General features: G+C 42.2%; 1 protein-coding gene across 2 annotated transcripts in view; it reads right to left on the reverse strand.

The window, feature by feature from the left end:
• The window catches only part of HERC3 (HECT and RLD domain containing E3 ubiquitin protein ligase 3), a 96,872-nt gene that overhangs the window by 43,622 nt on the left and 39,955 nt on the right, over positions 1 to 13,295 (reverse strand). The window contains exons 3-11 of one of the 2 annotated variants that reach the window (XM_019526252.1): positions 12,228 to 12,304; positions 11,452 to 11,673; positions 10,276 to 10,367; positions 8,575 to 8,705; positions 7,508 to 7,668; positions 6,498 to 6,574; positions 4,859 to 4,983; positions 3,543 to 3,602; positions 632 to 743 (exon numbers count right to left, since the gene is read on the reverse strand). In XM_019526252.1, the coding sequence (XP_019381797.1) occupies positions 632 to 743; positions 3,543 to 3,602; positions 4,859 to 4,983; positions 6,498 to 6,574; positions 7,508 to 7,668; positions 8,575 to 8,705; positions 10,276 to 10,367; positions 11,452 to 11,673; positions 12,228 to 12,304 (1,057 nt within the window). The remainder of the gene's footprint in view (positions 1 to 631; positions 744 to 3,542; positions 3,603 to 4,858; positions 4,984 to 6,497; positions 6,575 to 7,507; positions 7,669 to 8,574; positions 8,706 to 10,275; positions 10,368 to 11,451; positions 11,674 to 12,227; positions 12,305 to 13,295) is intronic. The other variant, XM_019526253.1, reaches the window with a different exon arrangement.

Here is a 13,295-nt window from a genome sequence, read left to right on the forward strand (position 1 = left end):
AAAAATTTTTTTTTTTTTTTTTTTTTTTGACTGAAGAGTGCACACAACAGTAAAAAACAGTGGGGATCTAATAAGAGAGACTGACGTGAGAGATCAAATCTTGTTAAGCAACAGGTAAGCAAATACTGAAGTTCAAAAAACAAAAACCCTGCAACACAACAATAGTTGGGTATTTTCACTGTACAGGACAATTCAGTTTACTAGTTCACATTCTGTGAAGTCCTCGTTTCATGAGTTCTTTGTTATATCTTTGCTAAAAAGTTCAAACAGATAAATTTACAGAATGAGAGGTTTAGCAAGCATTTCTGGTTTGTGCACATATCACATTCACACTTAATTTCACCATGTGGCAAACATTTTTTAAAAAGCAATTGTAGAGCTAGATTCTCACCAGGTGAAAGACAGTGTAGCTCTGCTGGGCTTTTTAGGGCTAGCCCAATTTACAACAGCTGAGAATCAGCCCCATAGTTTTTAATTAATCCCTCCAGAGAAAAGCCGTAAGTAAGCAACAGTATGTTCTACAGAGAGAAGCCGTGTTTAGCACATGCACATACATACACACCCTTTTCTCTTTCCCAGCACTGTGAAGTTGCCATTCAAGAATATTTAGACGCCATCTTGACATGAATACCTGGTCTAGTAGAAGAGAATGCTGAGAGTTCATTAGCTTCTCAAACAGCACTCGCGTGGAATTCAGGTCTATCCCTGGGATTTTAGGACTGGTCTTAAAGTGCTCATCAATTCTAAAAAAACCCAACAAAACAAGCCCCCACCAGAGAAAGATGTGAGTTGAGTAAAGATATGAGATTACCCTTTGTAGATGCCTGGGCTTAGAGCACCAGTCAAGAATTTATCTGCAGATAGAGAAACATCAAAACTAAAAACTACCATGGAATGCCTAGCCAAATACATTAATGCAAAATAGAAAATATATCAAAAGGGAACAGTTCAGGGATCCCAAATAGAGAATGGGGATTATCCTGGGTCAATCCTGTCCCATCCTACTGAATTCAGGGGGACTTCACATACGCCAAAGGGTCTGCCCACTCACTTTTGATTCTAGGACTGGTAATTACAGTTGTACAACTCCAACTATGAGTAGCAAGAGACCCCGTGTTCCTCATTTCTATACACATTTCAACAGAGGCCTTTTTAAAAGGGTGGTAGGGTGGTATAGGCTTATACACAAAGATACTGGTCATTCATAAAGAGATCACATGACATATTTCAAAGGAAATAAGCTTGGATTTTTCAAAATAGCCTGAGAGCTAGACCCTCAACTCGTACAGCCAACCTTTGTTAGATTCATCTGAATTTCTTAGCCCTATATTTTCTAATCAAGGTCCAAATCAAACTCCCAGCACAGTTAAGACGAGTTTGCCTATGGTTTTCAGTTGGAAGTAGATGGCACCGCAAATCCGCTTTTCCTGCTAGGCATTTTTGTATGTAAAAAGCTTTATTTTTACTTCGTATTACCCAAGCTAAAGATATACAGAAGCCAAGTATACAGAGGATGAATATTCTAAAAGGCTTGTGTAGGCACTGGAACTTCCTGCAATACAGCTAAAAAGCACTCTAACTCAGCATCTAGAACAAGATTAATGGTTTGTAGCACACGCTTCCAGCAATGTCTCTTCCAGACAGAACAGCTGTAAAACCTTGCTGCTAAAAATAAAAAAACTCCCACAATTCTATAAATCCCAAACACAAGTACCAAGAATTTCCCCAGAGAAAAATGATAGCCAGTCATCCATAACCTTACATATTCAATCAGAGATGCCAAAGATGCAGCCCACAGTGCTGCCTGTACATTTCAGACAGGCCCTTGTCTCTATATGCAGAATGTGCTGGCTCTGGTCCTTTACACTGCACATGGAGCTTGTTTATCTCAGGCTGCACACAGCGCCTGGGCTGGTCCAGGGCACGTGCTGCATGTGCATACAGGATCCACGATGACTGTGTAGAAGTCTGGGCAAAGGGCCTCAGAAAAAACTACCTTCTTTTAGGTCTATGCTTTGCAGTGTTACAGCGATCCTAAGCTGCCCTCTGAGCTAAGACATCAGGAACAATGCACTAGGGTATATTTCTCAAATGGATTCAAATGTTTATGCTGTTCGTCTGAAGTTAGGCATTTTAAGTATAGTCACACCTCACATTATAAGGGTTACAAAGACAACCAAATTCCAGTATTTAGCTATCATTTTGGTCACAGATTACAGCAGTTTTCACAAATGTTAAATCACTGGTCAATGTAATTCATTATTAGCTCTGGTCCTCCAGTTTTGGAAGGGTATTGTATTAGGGTACATCAGCCACAGCTTTCACCTCCACCCTCCCACAAGCTTCTGTTACTAAACATCATTAATTTGTAGCAAATTGTTTATATTTTAAATTAAATCTGCTTTCCACACCTCCATACTCCTGACATAACTGCATGCTGGCTACCTACAATATGGAAGTCATTGTGTCAGTAAAAGAAAGAGGAGGAACAAATGGCCAGTCAGTTTTTCCATCTAGTTTGACCTGCTCTTCGAAAGATTTGCACGATGGAACGTGTACCTTCACCTGGTTGCAGGCCATTACTCATCAGGTCATCAATAAGATTCTTCCTCTTCATTTTTGCTTTTACCTCCTAACAGTTTATACACACAGTAGTCATCAACCTCATCCTTCCAACACACCCTGATCTTTTCATTAGGTTCGTACATTAAATTCCTTTAGTCTCCCATCATGGATCTTATGCTTTCATCCTTTACTATCTTGGCCACCTTTTCCCTGAATTCACAGCTTTCATAAGCAGGAGCCCAGGACTTTCCAGGAGTGATGTCCCCAAAGTGGAACTACTTCCTTGTACTTAAAAGGACCTACCCATATTAACCCCATTTCACTACAAGTAAGGTGACCTTATTATTTTTAAGGAAATCCAGGACACTGCCCTACCTGCCCCAAGTCAGTGATGCTGCTGCCTGCAGAGGTAGGCAGGCAGGACTGCAGGGCACAATCTAGCAGAGGCAGAGCAGCACGGTGTGCCAGGCTGGCAGGCACTGTTGCTGCTGTGTGGGAACAAGGCACGCAGACTGCAGCAGGTACCACCCCACCTGCATATGCCCAGCCCAGCTCCTCCTGAGCAGCAGCTGGAGGCAGGAGACAGGGTGGGCTGGGCACCATGCTGATCTGCCTCTCCTCTGGACTGCACCCTGCACCTCTGTAACTCTGAGACTTTTGTCCTCTCAAACTTCTAAGATGGGTGAGCAATATTTAATATGCCATTTTGGATATTGAAATCCTAGGAGTTTCACTGTGACCTCTTAATGACACCAAATACCACACTTACAAAGTCACTTCTCAAGTCAGAGGCCTTTCCTTCCAAGAAATCCTTAACCTGTGGAGCATCTCTCTAGTCACCATTGTGATCAGGCAGAAAATTACGGCAGACAAGCCCCAATGAATTAAGGCCTAATGCAACAGCAAATGGAGCAGGTGATTCCTGCTTCATCTTTACAGGATAATTGTCACAGGAAAGATACACTTTGGCCACTTACTTCTTCTCCAGGAAGCTTCCATTCCAGCACGCAGCAGAGGACAGGATCTGCACAACATTACTGTTTGCAGCAGACAGACAAAAGAAAAGAGGGATGCTTGTGTGAATAGAGAGCATGATGTATTTTTGTATATCCCATTTCTAATATGCCCATTTGCCTCTAATCCATCCCCTCATATATAAACCATGCATTAAAGAGACTGCTGGACATAAATAAAAGAACTACAGATCACAAAATGAAACTAGCAGGTAAGTAAGTTTAAAACAAACAGAATGAAGTTATTTTTCACAGTGTGTAATTAAAGTGTGGAACTCATTGCCACCAGATGGTAGAAGCTGACAGTTCAGCCAGATTCAAAAAGAGATTGGACACACATTCTTGGAGGAAAGGGGCATCAGTAGCTATTGAGCACAGGAGTCAAGGACACAGCCTCTGAATTAGAGCTTCCTAGAGTTTAAATGCTGGAGGCTGAAAATGAGAGAGGAACAGTGGAAAAAACCCTGGCCATACCCAGCTCATTCTCCATTTCAGCATCTACTCTCTGCCACTGTGCAACACAGGCCTACTTGCTACTTTACAGGGATCATGGGCCACTGCCCGCTAAGAAACACTATAAGCCTCCCTTAAAAAGGTAGGCCACTAGAAAAGCAACAACTAATTGCTTGGGACAACTAAAAACGTAACAGGGACAGAAGTAGAGGTCAAAGGTTTATAAGTAGTGTGCCAAGGGGAGACACTGAGCAGATCACATTGGATAATACCTGATGGACCTCAGATGAATCCAAGGAGCCAGTGGACACTACCTAATGAAACTCTCCCCAGAGACAGGATTGGACCAGGGATAGGAAAGTAGCCCTGCAGTCCCCAGGGGACCTCCTGGCTAGAGATATTGTGACGTGATGGACCTGACCAAGTAAATGGCAGTTATTATGTTCGTGTATTCATGCTCCAGGCTAGCAGACAAGCTTGTGTCAAAATTCAGTTGTCAGTTCCTTATTTTTGCCTAGTATGCCTTTCACTCATGTGAAAGAAAATGGAAGAGATTGTAATTAGGCTGTTTAAAATGTCTTCTTTCCATTTTTTTAAACTGCAACCACGCAACCGAGGGTTAAAGAACAGCTTCTTTTAAAGTCCGGTGTCCCCCCAGGTCAGTTTAACCTGAGAAAGTTTTACTAGTTTTTTTTAGGGAGGCCTGATGTGACATTCCTAATGTGAATTAAGATTGGGTGCAAAAATGGCGAGTCCTAAAGCACAAATAAGCACAACCAAACATAAAGTGTTCAAAACAAAGTTTTGACCTGTACAGTAACACCTACTTGACAGAATTAGAGCTGTTTTTTTCTAAAAGGTTTTGTCTCCAAACATCTATAGTTTCATCATTTATTAAACAGGTATAATGGCTTTCATTTATGGTCCGGAAATCATCAGCTGGCAACGAATTCTGGGAAAAGATACATATCTCAGTGTTTAAGTATAAGACATACAATTCAGTTCTCTCCTGTCCACAACCCTTCTCTGTTTTCTGTATTTATCCCAAGCAGTTTCTTAGGGGTGGTTTTTCACCAGATTTAACTGAAGGGCTGTCATCATCATTGATCAACCCAAGAGAATCTTCAAATGAAAGACACTCCACAAAAAACTGGAAGGGGAAGCAGGAAGAAAAAAAAGAAATGACAACCTAGTCTCTTAAAAATGTACCAAATGATTTTGCAAAACCTCTGTGAATACCATAAGAGGAGGTAGGGTTGGAAGGAGGTTTAGTTTTTATAAAACTGCTATTTTTTGTTACTTATCCAGCCTGAAATGTGTTTGAAACTTTATAACATCTCTCTCTAAGGCAACAAGAAAGCCAAAGGTGGAGGGGGAAATATTGTCACCATTGTGCTTCCCTGAATTCAGGGTTCACAATACTTCACCGTACACATGTGGCAACAGGGCACCAGCTGGCCCTGCCTGCTGTTTACTCAGGTCAGTGAGCACCAGAAATTCCTGCCCTCCAACTGAAAAACAGCCCTTGTTTGTAATCCATAAAGACCACAAACAGTTTTTTCTTTCCTTCATTTATCAAGTGAAGACCAATATCTTCTTCACTGCTATTCCACATGTGGAATTCAAACGGTGCTATTTTGGTTGTCTCTACACAGAAGGAAAAAAAAAAATTAAGGACTGTGATACAGCTGGGTCCCCCAGATTTGATGGGATCCATAGTGCAGATGGGAGCTGAACCTCTCCCAGCTGTTTCTGGATACATAGCAAAAATGATCTCCACTTAAGAAGGGTGTAACGTTGTGCAGAGACTTGTCATTTCCTGTGCCTGGTCATTACAGAACATTACCAGTAATACAGAGGAGTATTTCAGATTTTCACATGCAGAATGCACAACAGTCTGGATCATACAGCCAGAAACATGACTTAAAATATTCTTCTTCCAAAGCCTACAGGTGAAGGGCAAAATCTATGGCTTACTTAAGTCAACAAGAGGCTTGTTATACTGCAGGAGTATGCAGACGGTGATGTAAAGCCTTGCAGCTCTTTTCTGTTGTAATATGTAGTTATGGTATAGAAAAAGTTAAGTACCCCTGGCCTGGAAAGCAACTGCCAAGTGAAGTTAATCAGGGGGCAACCTCAAAAGGGAAGCAGTACTCCTGACCTGCTCTGCAATTATGAGCCTCTTTTCAACCATCCACACCTGTACCCTTCATAAAGGGGAGGAAGCAGCTTGAGGAATTTTCTGCAACTTCTGTATGACCCAGAGAGTCCTCTCACTGCAAGGCTGCACATCATGGGTGCACCTGGCATTAGATTCCCCAAGTCTCTTAATTCAATAGGGCTTGTCTGCCTGATTAGCTAAACTGTAATTAGAAAGCCAATCCCATCACTTTGAGTCAATATCAGATGAATTCCTTCCCCGTCCTTCCCCCCCCCAATCACTGGAGAGAAAATAGTTATTTTTACCTCATACTTGGAGCAAAGTACAAATGTCTGGTCTCCTCCAGAGAAGATATGTTTAACAATATGATATTTACAGGCATCTGGTGAAGAGACAGTTTTTGTTAATTAAAATTGATAAATACATGTTTAGGGGTCCCCATTAAGAAAGGGTGCAGGCATGGATAAAGTAAAGAAAATTCTGGGTTTCAGAATAAATAGCAGCCAAACTCAACAAGTTGTGAGTGTCACACAGAGACACCTCAAAGACTTGAGACAACTCAAAGACCGGGGTGAGGTGCCAGTTGAGTTTAGGTCATTAGATCATTATGCTATTTATAAAACAAAAACCATTTCATGTCAGGAGGGGAACCACAGCAGAGGAACCTCCCCATAGCATGCCCACAGTAATCCTCATTGTGCTACCTAGAGGCATGTCCTGTCCACTCAGCACATACTTAAGCCCAGAAATCAGGGAGCTTAGGTTGCGGCTCTGCCACTCAGGTGCTCGCAACTCCACTAAACCCATTATGCTGCCCAATTCCCAAGCTGTAGTACACACCGAGTGGGAGGAACTTGCTTCTCAGAATTGCTCCTGGGCTTTTGCTTGGGCAGTGCACACCTGCTCTACCATTCTGTGGGCCTGTTTCAGCCACAAACACATGCATTATTTAGAGGCCCTTAGCTTGTGAGGTACTGAGTACCTGCAACCCCACTGGAGCAAGTGATAATTCTCAATTTATAGCAGAACTGGGGAAATTTTAAGAAGTCCCAGTAGTAAGTAAGAGAATGATTTGTGAATGTTTCAGAGTAGACCAATGGCAGAGCCTAATGTGCAGCTGAGCTATGCAGAGGAGCAAGAGAGAGATGGTTAACCATATGAGAAACCACCAGCTCATTTCTGAGACTCCTCTTTTTTTCTTTTCTTTTTTGGAGAAGTGTGACTAAGTCAAAGACCAAAAGCAAAACACCTTTAGAGCACTTCACGCTGGGCTAATCTCTTACGTGCCACATCCATTACTACGCAGAACACTTACCAGGCTTCCCTGAGAGCTGCCCATTGTGAGCTGCCCAATGACCTTTGACTGGAGATGGGCATTTAACATTGCAAGTGTGTCCAGTTCCCAGCTGGCCTCTTGTTCCACAGCCGAATGCATAGATCATTCCAGAAGAAGGCACAAAGGCAAGAGTGTGGTGTCTGTAATGCAGACCATTATGAGGTTTGGGCCATGTTTAAATGTGAGAAAAATCAGACTAAAAAACTACCCAGAGAAACAATGAGCCAGAAGCTCAGCTACTGCAAGTCACTGACATCACTGCTTATTTGAACCAGGTGAGCTCTGACCATGCACAAGCATTCATCCACAGGCATGTCTGCCTGCATTCCCCTACATCAGCATAGGGAATGCTGAATACTAGGGCAAATGAGGCACCACCAGAGGGTCACGCAGAGCTAGGGGTGATGACACCCTGCCCTGCTTCATCTTATAAAAATGCAGTCAGTTTGTTGATGCAAACCCAATCATGTTACTAAATTCTGTCTTCACTAGGCTAACATAATTTAGCATTTCATAATTTACAGCCCGCCTCCTGAAAGACTGTAAATTATTGAGGTAAGTAACTTAGGTCTGTATTCTATCCCACCCAGTCAAGTGTGCAAGTGGATTTGGGTAGCTACCCACCTTGAGTCCCTGAAAAACTGTTAATACAAAAATGTAGGTGGGTCTCTTGCGCTGCTTTTTTTTAAGACTCAGTTTTAAGGGCGAGAGGACAGTGTGTTACAAAAGCAAGGCATTAATGGATGTTCACAGACTTAAACAGGGTGGAATAGAATTGCACTTAAGTAGTTAAGTCCACATAAATGTTCAAGAGGCAGAATAGTCTGGCTGTTAGAATCTATCTGGATTGGTATGATGTAGGAGGAGCATACACAGCAACAGACCACAGTAAAACTGACAGCGATAGCATTAGTATTTCACATGTACAAAAGGATGTAACTTTGTTAAGTCTGAACTACCAGACTGAGAGAGCTCTAAATCATTAATTTCTACCACTAAATATGTACCAAAGCCCTTCCTTGTGCTACCCTCTACAAAGCACTCACCTGCCACAAGCAATCTGGGACACTTCACTGCCCATCAGTTCCAGCACTCTTCGGGGATTAACCTCATCATTCATGGAATCATGGCCGAGCTGCCCACAGGAACCTGCACCGAACGTGAACACCCCTCCACTCTGTTAGCAAATCAAACAGCACATGCTCCATTTAGTGAGCCATACCCAGCAACACCTTTCTTCACCTGGTATCACAACTGCTCCCAAGCTAATCAGAGGCCATGATAGATATTCTAGAAAAAATGGCCTTCAGTACGCCTGGCCGTACAGCACCCAGTGGAGTATTCTGGTTTTACGGTCAACTCAGTTGCTGTCATAGACCTGGCACATCATGTATCTTTGGCATCTTGGTTTGTATGTTGGCACATCAACATCCAACCCACTTTTTCTATCACCATCAGATCTACTATAATTCCCGGCTGCATTTAGATAGCCATATAGCCTGAATGCCCAAGACTGCTTCCTGTGACCCTCTGCATCTGCATCTGTTCAACAGCACTTTTTTTGAACTGGAGCCACATCTAAGAGACCACCTCTCCATATATACAACACCACTGTTTAATTCTTTTAGAGCTCCCAAAACATTCTGCAGCATTGTCACCTCCTTTTACAAGTGGGGAAACTGAAGTAGCAACATGTCCAAGGTCACCAAACAGATTAATGGCAAAAGCCAGGAATGGAACCCAGGATGCCCAAACCCCACTCTGATAGTCTGTTCACAAGGCCACACTGTCCCCTATACACCACTTAGTTCTTCAACTTGGGGGGGTCTTCAAATGAAGCCCTGTTTTATAAGGCCCCTGGCAAGTGTTCATTTAAAGGTGCCATGGTATCTAGTCCCCAATCCCAACAATAGTATTTCCTGCCATATCACCTGTACATGCCAGGAGACACAATTTGGGGAATCAGAGATCAAGTCCTAATCATATCCTTTCTACCTGACAGTGCTGGGAGAGCCAGGGATCATGACCTGGGCTCCCCCTGCACTAACAAGTTGAAAGCCAGGTTCCCAGAGAGCTGCTCCATCCATGGATCTGCCACATACAAAGCAGCCATAAAAAGCATTCGTCATATAACATAGAACAGTTTTACAGCTTGCAATGTTCTACATATAATGCAGAACATTTGTATGGCTTGTTTGACATTCTATGGCACTTTAAATTTAGTAAAGGTGCAGCACCTTTGCCATTTATGTCAAAATTAATTCATTAATCACAGTATAAATGCAATACATAGAGGGGGTCTACAGTTTCTAAACTGATGACTCTTTCTTTCAGAGCTCCTTAACTGTGGAGCTCACTTCAAATCTGGTATATAACAGTCCCCTTTTAAACTGTCAAAGCAGGATGCCTAAGTCCACCTCTTTGACGAGAGCCAAGGAGGAAGACAGATTTTCTTCTCAAAGGTCTTTCTTGGGGATCTGCCAGCATGTTAACATCATTTATGTCATATTGTTATGGATCAGTCATCTGCAGTCACCCTTTTAATAAGTGTGCACCGGGGAATAATTTGGTCATTAAATTAAATGAAGATCTTAATCTCAAATTTAAACAACACAATTACAGTAGGGGCAGGAGGAAAAGGGGCAGTAAAAGCCACATGTTTCTTCTGCTATAACACTCAGAAAGCCAAAGTAAGATAAGTCTGTGGGCAAGAAAACAGTATGAAATTCCTAGATTGATCCTTTTACCTTTGTTAGAACTGCAGTATGTTCTTCTCCACAGCTGATATAGACAACCTTTTGAGACCGTAAGAGCTTCACATGGCAAGGGGTCTCTCGATCTGCATCAGAGACAGTGGAAGAGAGAAGTTTAGTTGATACGGTCATTAGATGCTCCAAAAACTCAAAGTGACCTGATTTTCAGACACAACAAGCACCCACAGCTTTAACTGACTTGTGGCAAATCAGTATTTAAGGTGTGTTTGGAGTGGTTGTGGGGGAGGAGTGGTGACTAAACCCTCAAGTACTTAACAATTATTTTCCAGCTCCAAATCATGAGCAACTTGCTCAAGGGTATAGAGACCCAGGTACAACAGGCAGATGGTTCTAGTAGTTAACATTATGTCCAAAATGACACACATAGAGGAACTAAGAATAGCCCTTCAATTCTGCAGACTTGGACAGAACTCCAAGAAATCTCTGGTAACCTGCAAATGCACACCTCAGGCAAATGCTTTTGAGTTTAAACTGGTAGAAATAAGGTTAGGATTAAGACTATCAAAAGCAGCCATGCTTCAGCACAGGGCTGAAGCATGAAGTACATTTGAGATTGGATATTTGGAAGCAGTTTATTCACTAAAGCATGCATCTTGCTATAAGGCTGTTCAGAAACAAGAACTCAGCAAGTTTTTCCTACAGAAGCTCTGCAAAGAAGTTATTTCAGGTCAGTCAGGGAAATTAGCAATAAACTAAGCAGTATTTAGCAGTATGTAGTGTCCTGGATGCATGTACCACAAGTCACTGAGTTCTGTATAAATGACTGTTGGCTGCAGTCATGCTAGCGAACTAGCAACCCTGATCCCACTGACTAATCTTCATGTATGGACTTCAGTTCTTCCACTGACTTCAATGCGGGTCACAGATGCCCAGTGTCCCTGAACTGGGAGAAGTAGGGGGACACAAACCAGGCTACTTATCCAGGTTGCCAACATTTTGGCATACTCCTTTTGACCTTGCTGAGTCCCATTTATAGCTGCAAAAAGAACCTGGTATGAAAAGTATGCAAGTCTCTTCAAAGAAGCTGCAGTTCTTTATTTTCTCACAGAAGGTGTGCATCATGGTAGAAATCATATACCGCAAGGTATATGATTACTACAAAAATAAAAGCCATGCTCAGCAAAAAATAACCTAAAAACTTTTTCATACCTTGTTCATCACTTAAGCCCAGCTGTCCTGAGCTGTTCTTCCCCCAACCAAACACAGCTCCTGAGAGAGACAGGGCAAAGCTGTGAGCCCCACCAGCAGCAACCTGTGCCAAAGGAATCCCGTCAAGAAATTTGACACGCTGTGGCGTGGCTTGTGAGGGGCATTCTTTCCCCAGGCCCAGCTGGCCATAGTTGTTCTGCCCCCAGGTGAAGAACTGGCCATCTGAAATAAGAGTGCCCAATTAAGATCAGTAAGTAAAACTTAGCTAATAGCGGAACAAAGAAAACATGAATTGTGGAACTAAGGCAAATAAATTTAAATGTGATTGCAACTTTACGGTAATTTTGGTGAAGCACACAAAAAGTATTGCTATAACTTACCAGGCAAAACAGAAAAAGGCACTAGCTCTGCTTGCTCATGAGTAGAGCCTAGGAAAGAAAAATTTTCCCCATGCCACAGACTACTGACATATTTTTCTAGCTTGAACCAAAAGGCTTTAAAAAGGCTTGTTAACCATCACACAGGAGACTGGTTAACTGTACATCACATCCACCACTCCCTCCCTGGTCAGCTCTTTCTGATCATATCCTTGGACGGCCTCTCTCCAACTCTGGACACCAGCTGTTTTCATAACAGTCTACTTTGATTACATAACTAATTTGTGGCAAGCTCTTTGGGGAAGGGATGTTATGTGCATGGACAATCCCTCACACCAAGAAACCCCAGAGCACAGGCACTAACACATCACAAATGAAGGAGACTAAATGTTACAGTACCGGCAGAGAGAGCAAGGCAATGCCAACTGCCACAGGAGACCTGCAGTATCGTCTGCTGGTTCAATTTCTTTATTAACCTAAAAGGAGAATTATTGTAACAGGTCACCAAAACCACAAAAAGTCACTCAGCTCTGTCACCGTGGTTTTTACCCATGTGCTTGTTCTAACCAAAATGTTTACATGCGACACACACTGGTTTCCCCTAGTGACATGCAGCCTTGATCTTGAAAACATATGGTTCAACACGTTACTAGGCACTAAACACACCTGTTCCAAGAGGGTAATGCCAAAGAGTCTAAGTAGCTTTCACCCAGCCAAGTTATCATTCAGTTTAGCAGGGCTGTAGCATCTATAAAATTGCTTGGAACAGCTTCATTACAGTGCCTGTATTACTGGCCTCTGGCAAGCCACTGAGGTTTGCTAGCAACAGTGAGTGGGTTGTGGAGTTCATCTAACATGCATCAGTACTATTTTGGGAACTTGTATAAAGAATACAGTGCAAGTCTTAAAATTCTAATATAGCTCTGAAACATCATTCAACATATATTAGTGGTTTTCAGTATTTGGTTCAACCATTTCTCTATCAGATCTCCTTTTTAAAGGCTATTCCTGCAGAGAGAATCTCAGCTCATGCATCAGGATTCTGTTACTGGAAGTTCATTAACCATTTTAATAATACCCAAACCAGATAAGCACCCAACGTTCCTCTCTTATCGCCATGTTACCTCCAGAGGGTTATGAGGAATAATTAACAAAGAGAGCTTATTTTTGTCACAGAAGTAAGCTGGTATAGCCTGAAAACCACAAGAACCAGATAACTCTATTGAAAGGATGCTTTTAGTCACTCTTTAGATTATAAGCTATAATTCATTATGCAGTTTAACACTATCAGTACTCTGAAATGGCAAACAGGGAAGTTAAATTAAAAAAAACAAAACAAAAAAAAACAAACAAACAACCAGCACCATCTAAAGATTCCTGAGATTCATTAAATATCACTGCTGATACAGGGGTGTACTTGGTAGCCATGTTGGTCTGAGACAAGACGACATACAATAAACTACAGCT

The sequence above is a fragment of the Gavialis gangeticus genome, unplaced genomic scaffold, assembly GCF_001723915.1.
Source record: "Gavialis gangeticus isolate Ggan-Ray unplaced genomic scaffold, GavGan_comp1, whole genome shotgun sequence".
Lineage (NCBI taxonomy): Eukaryota > Metazoa > Chordata > Crocodylia > Gavialidae > Gavialis > Gavialis gangeticus.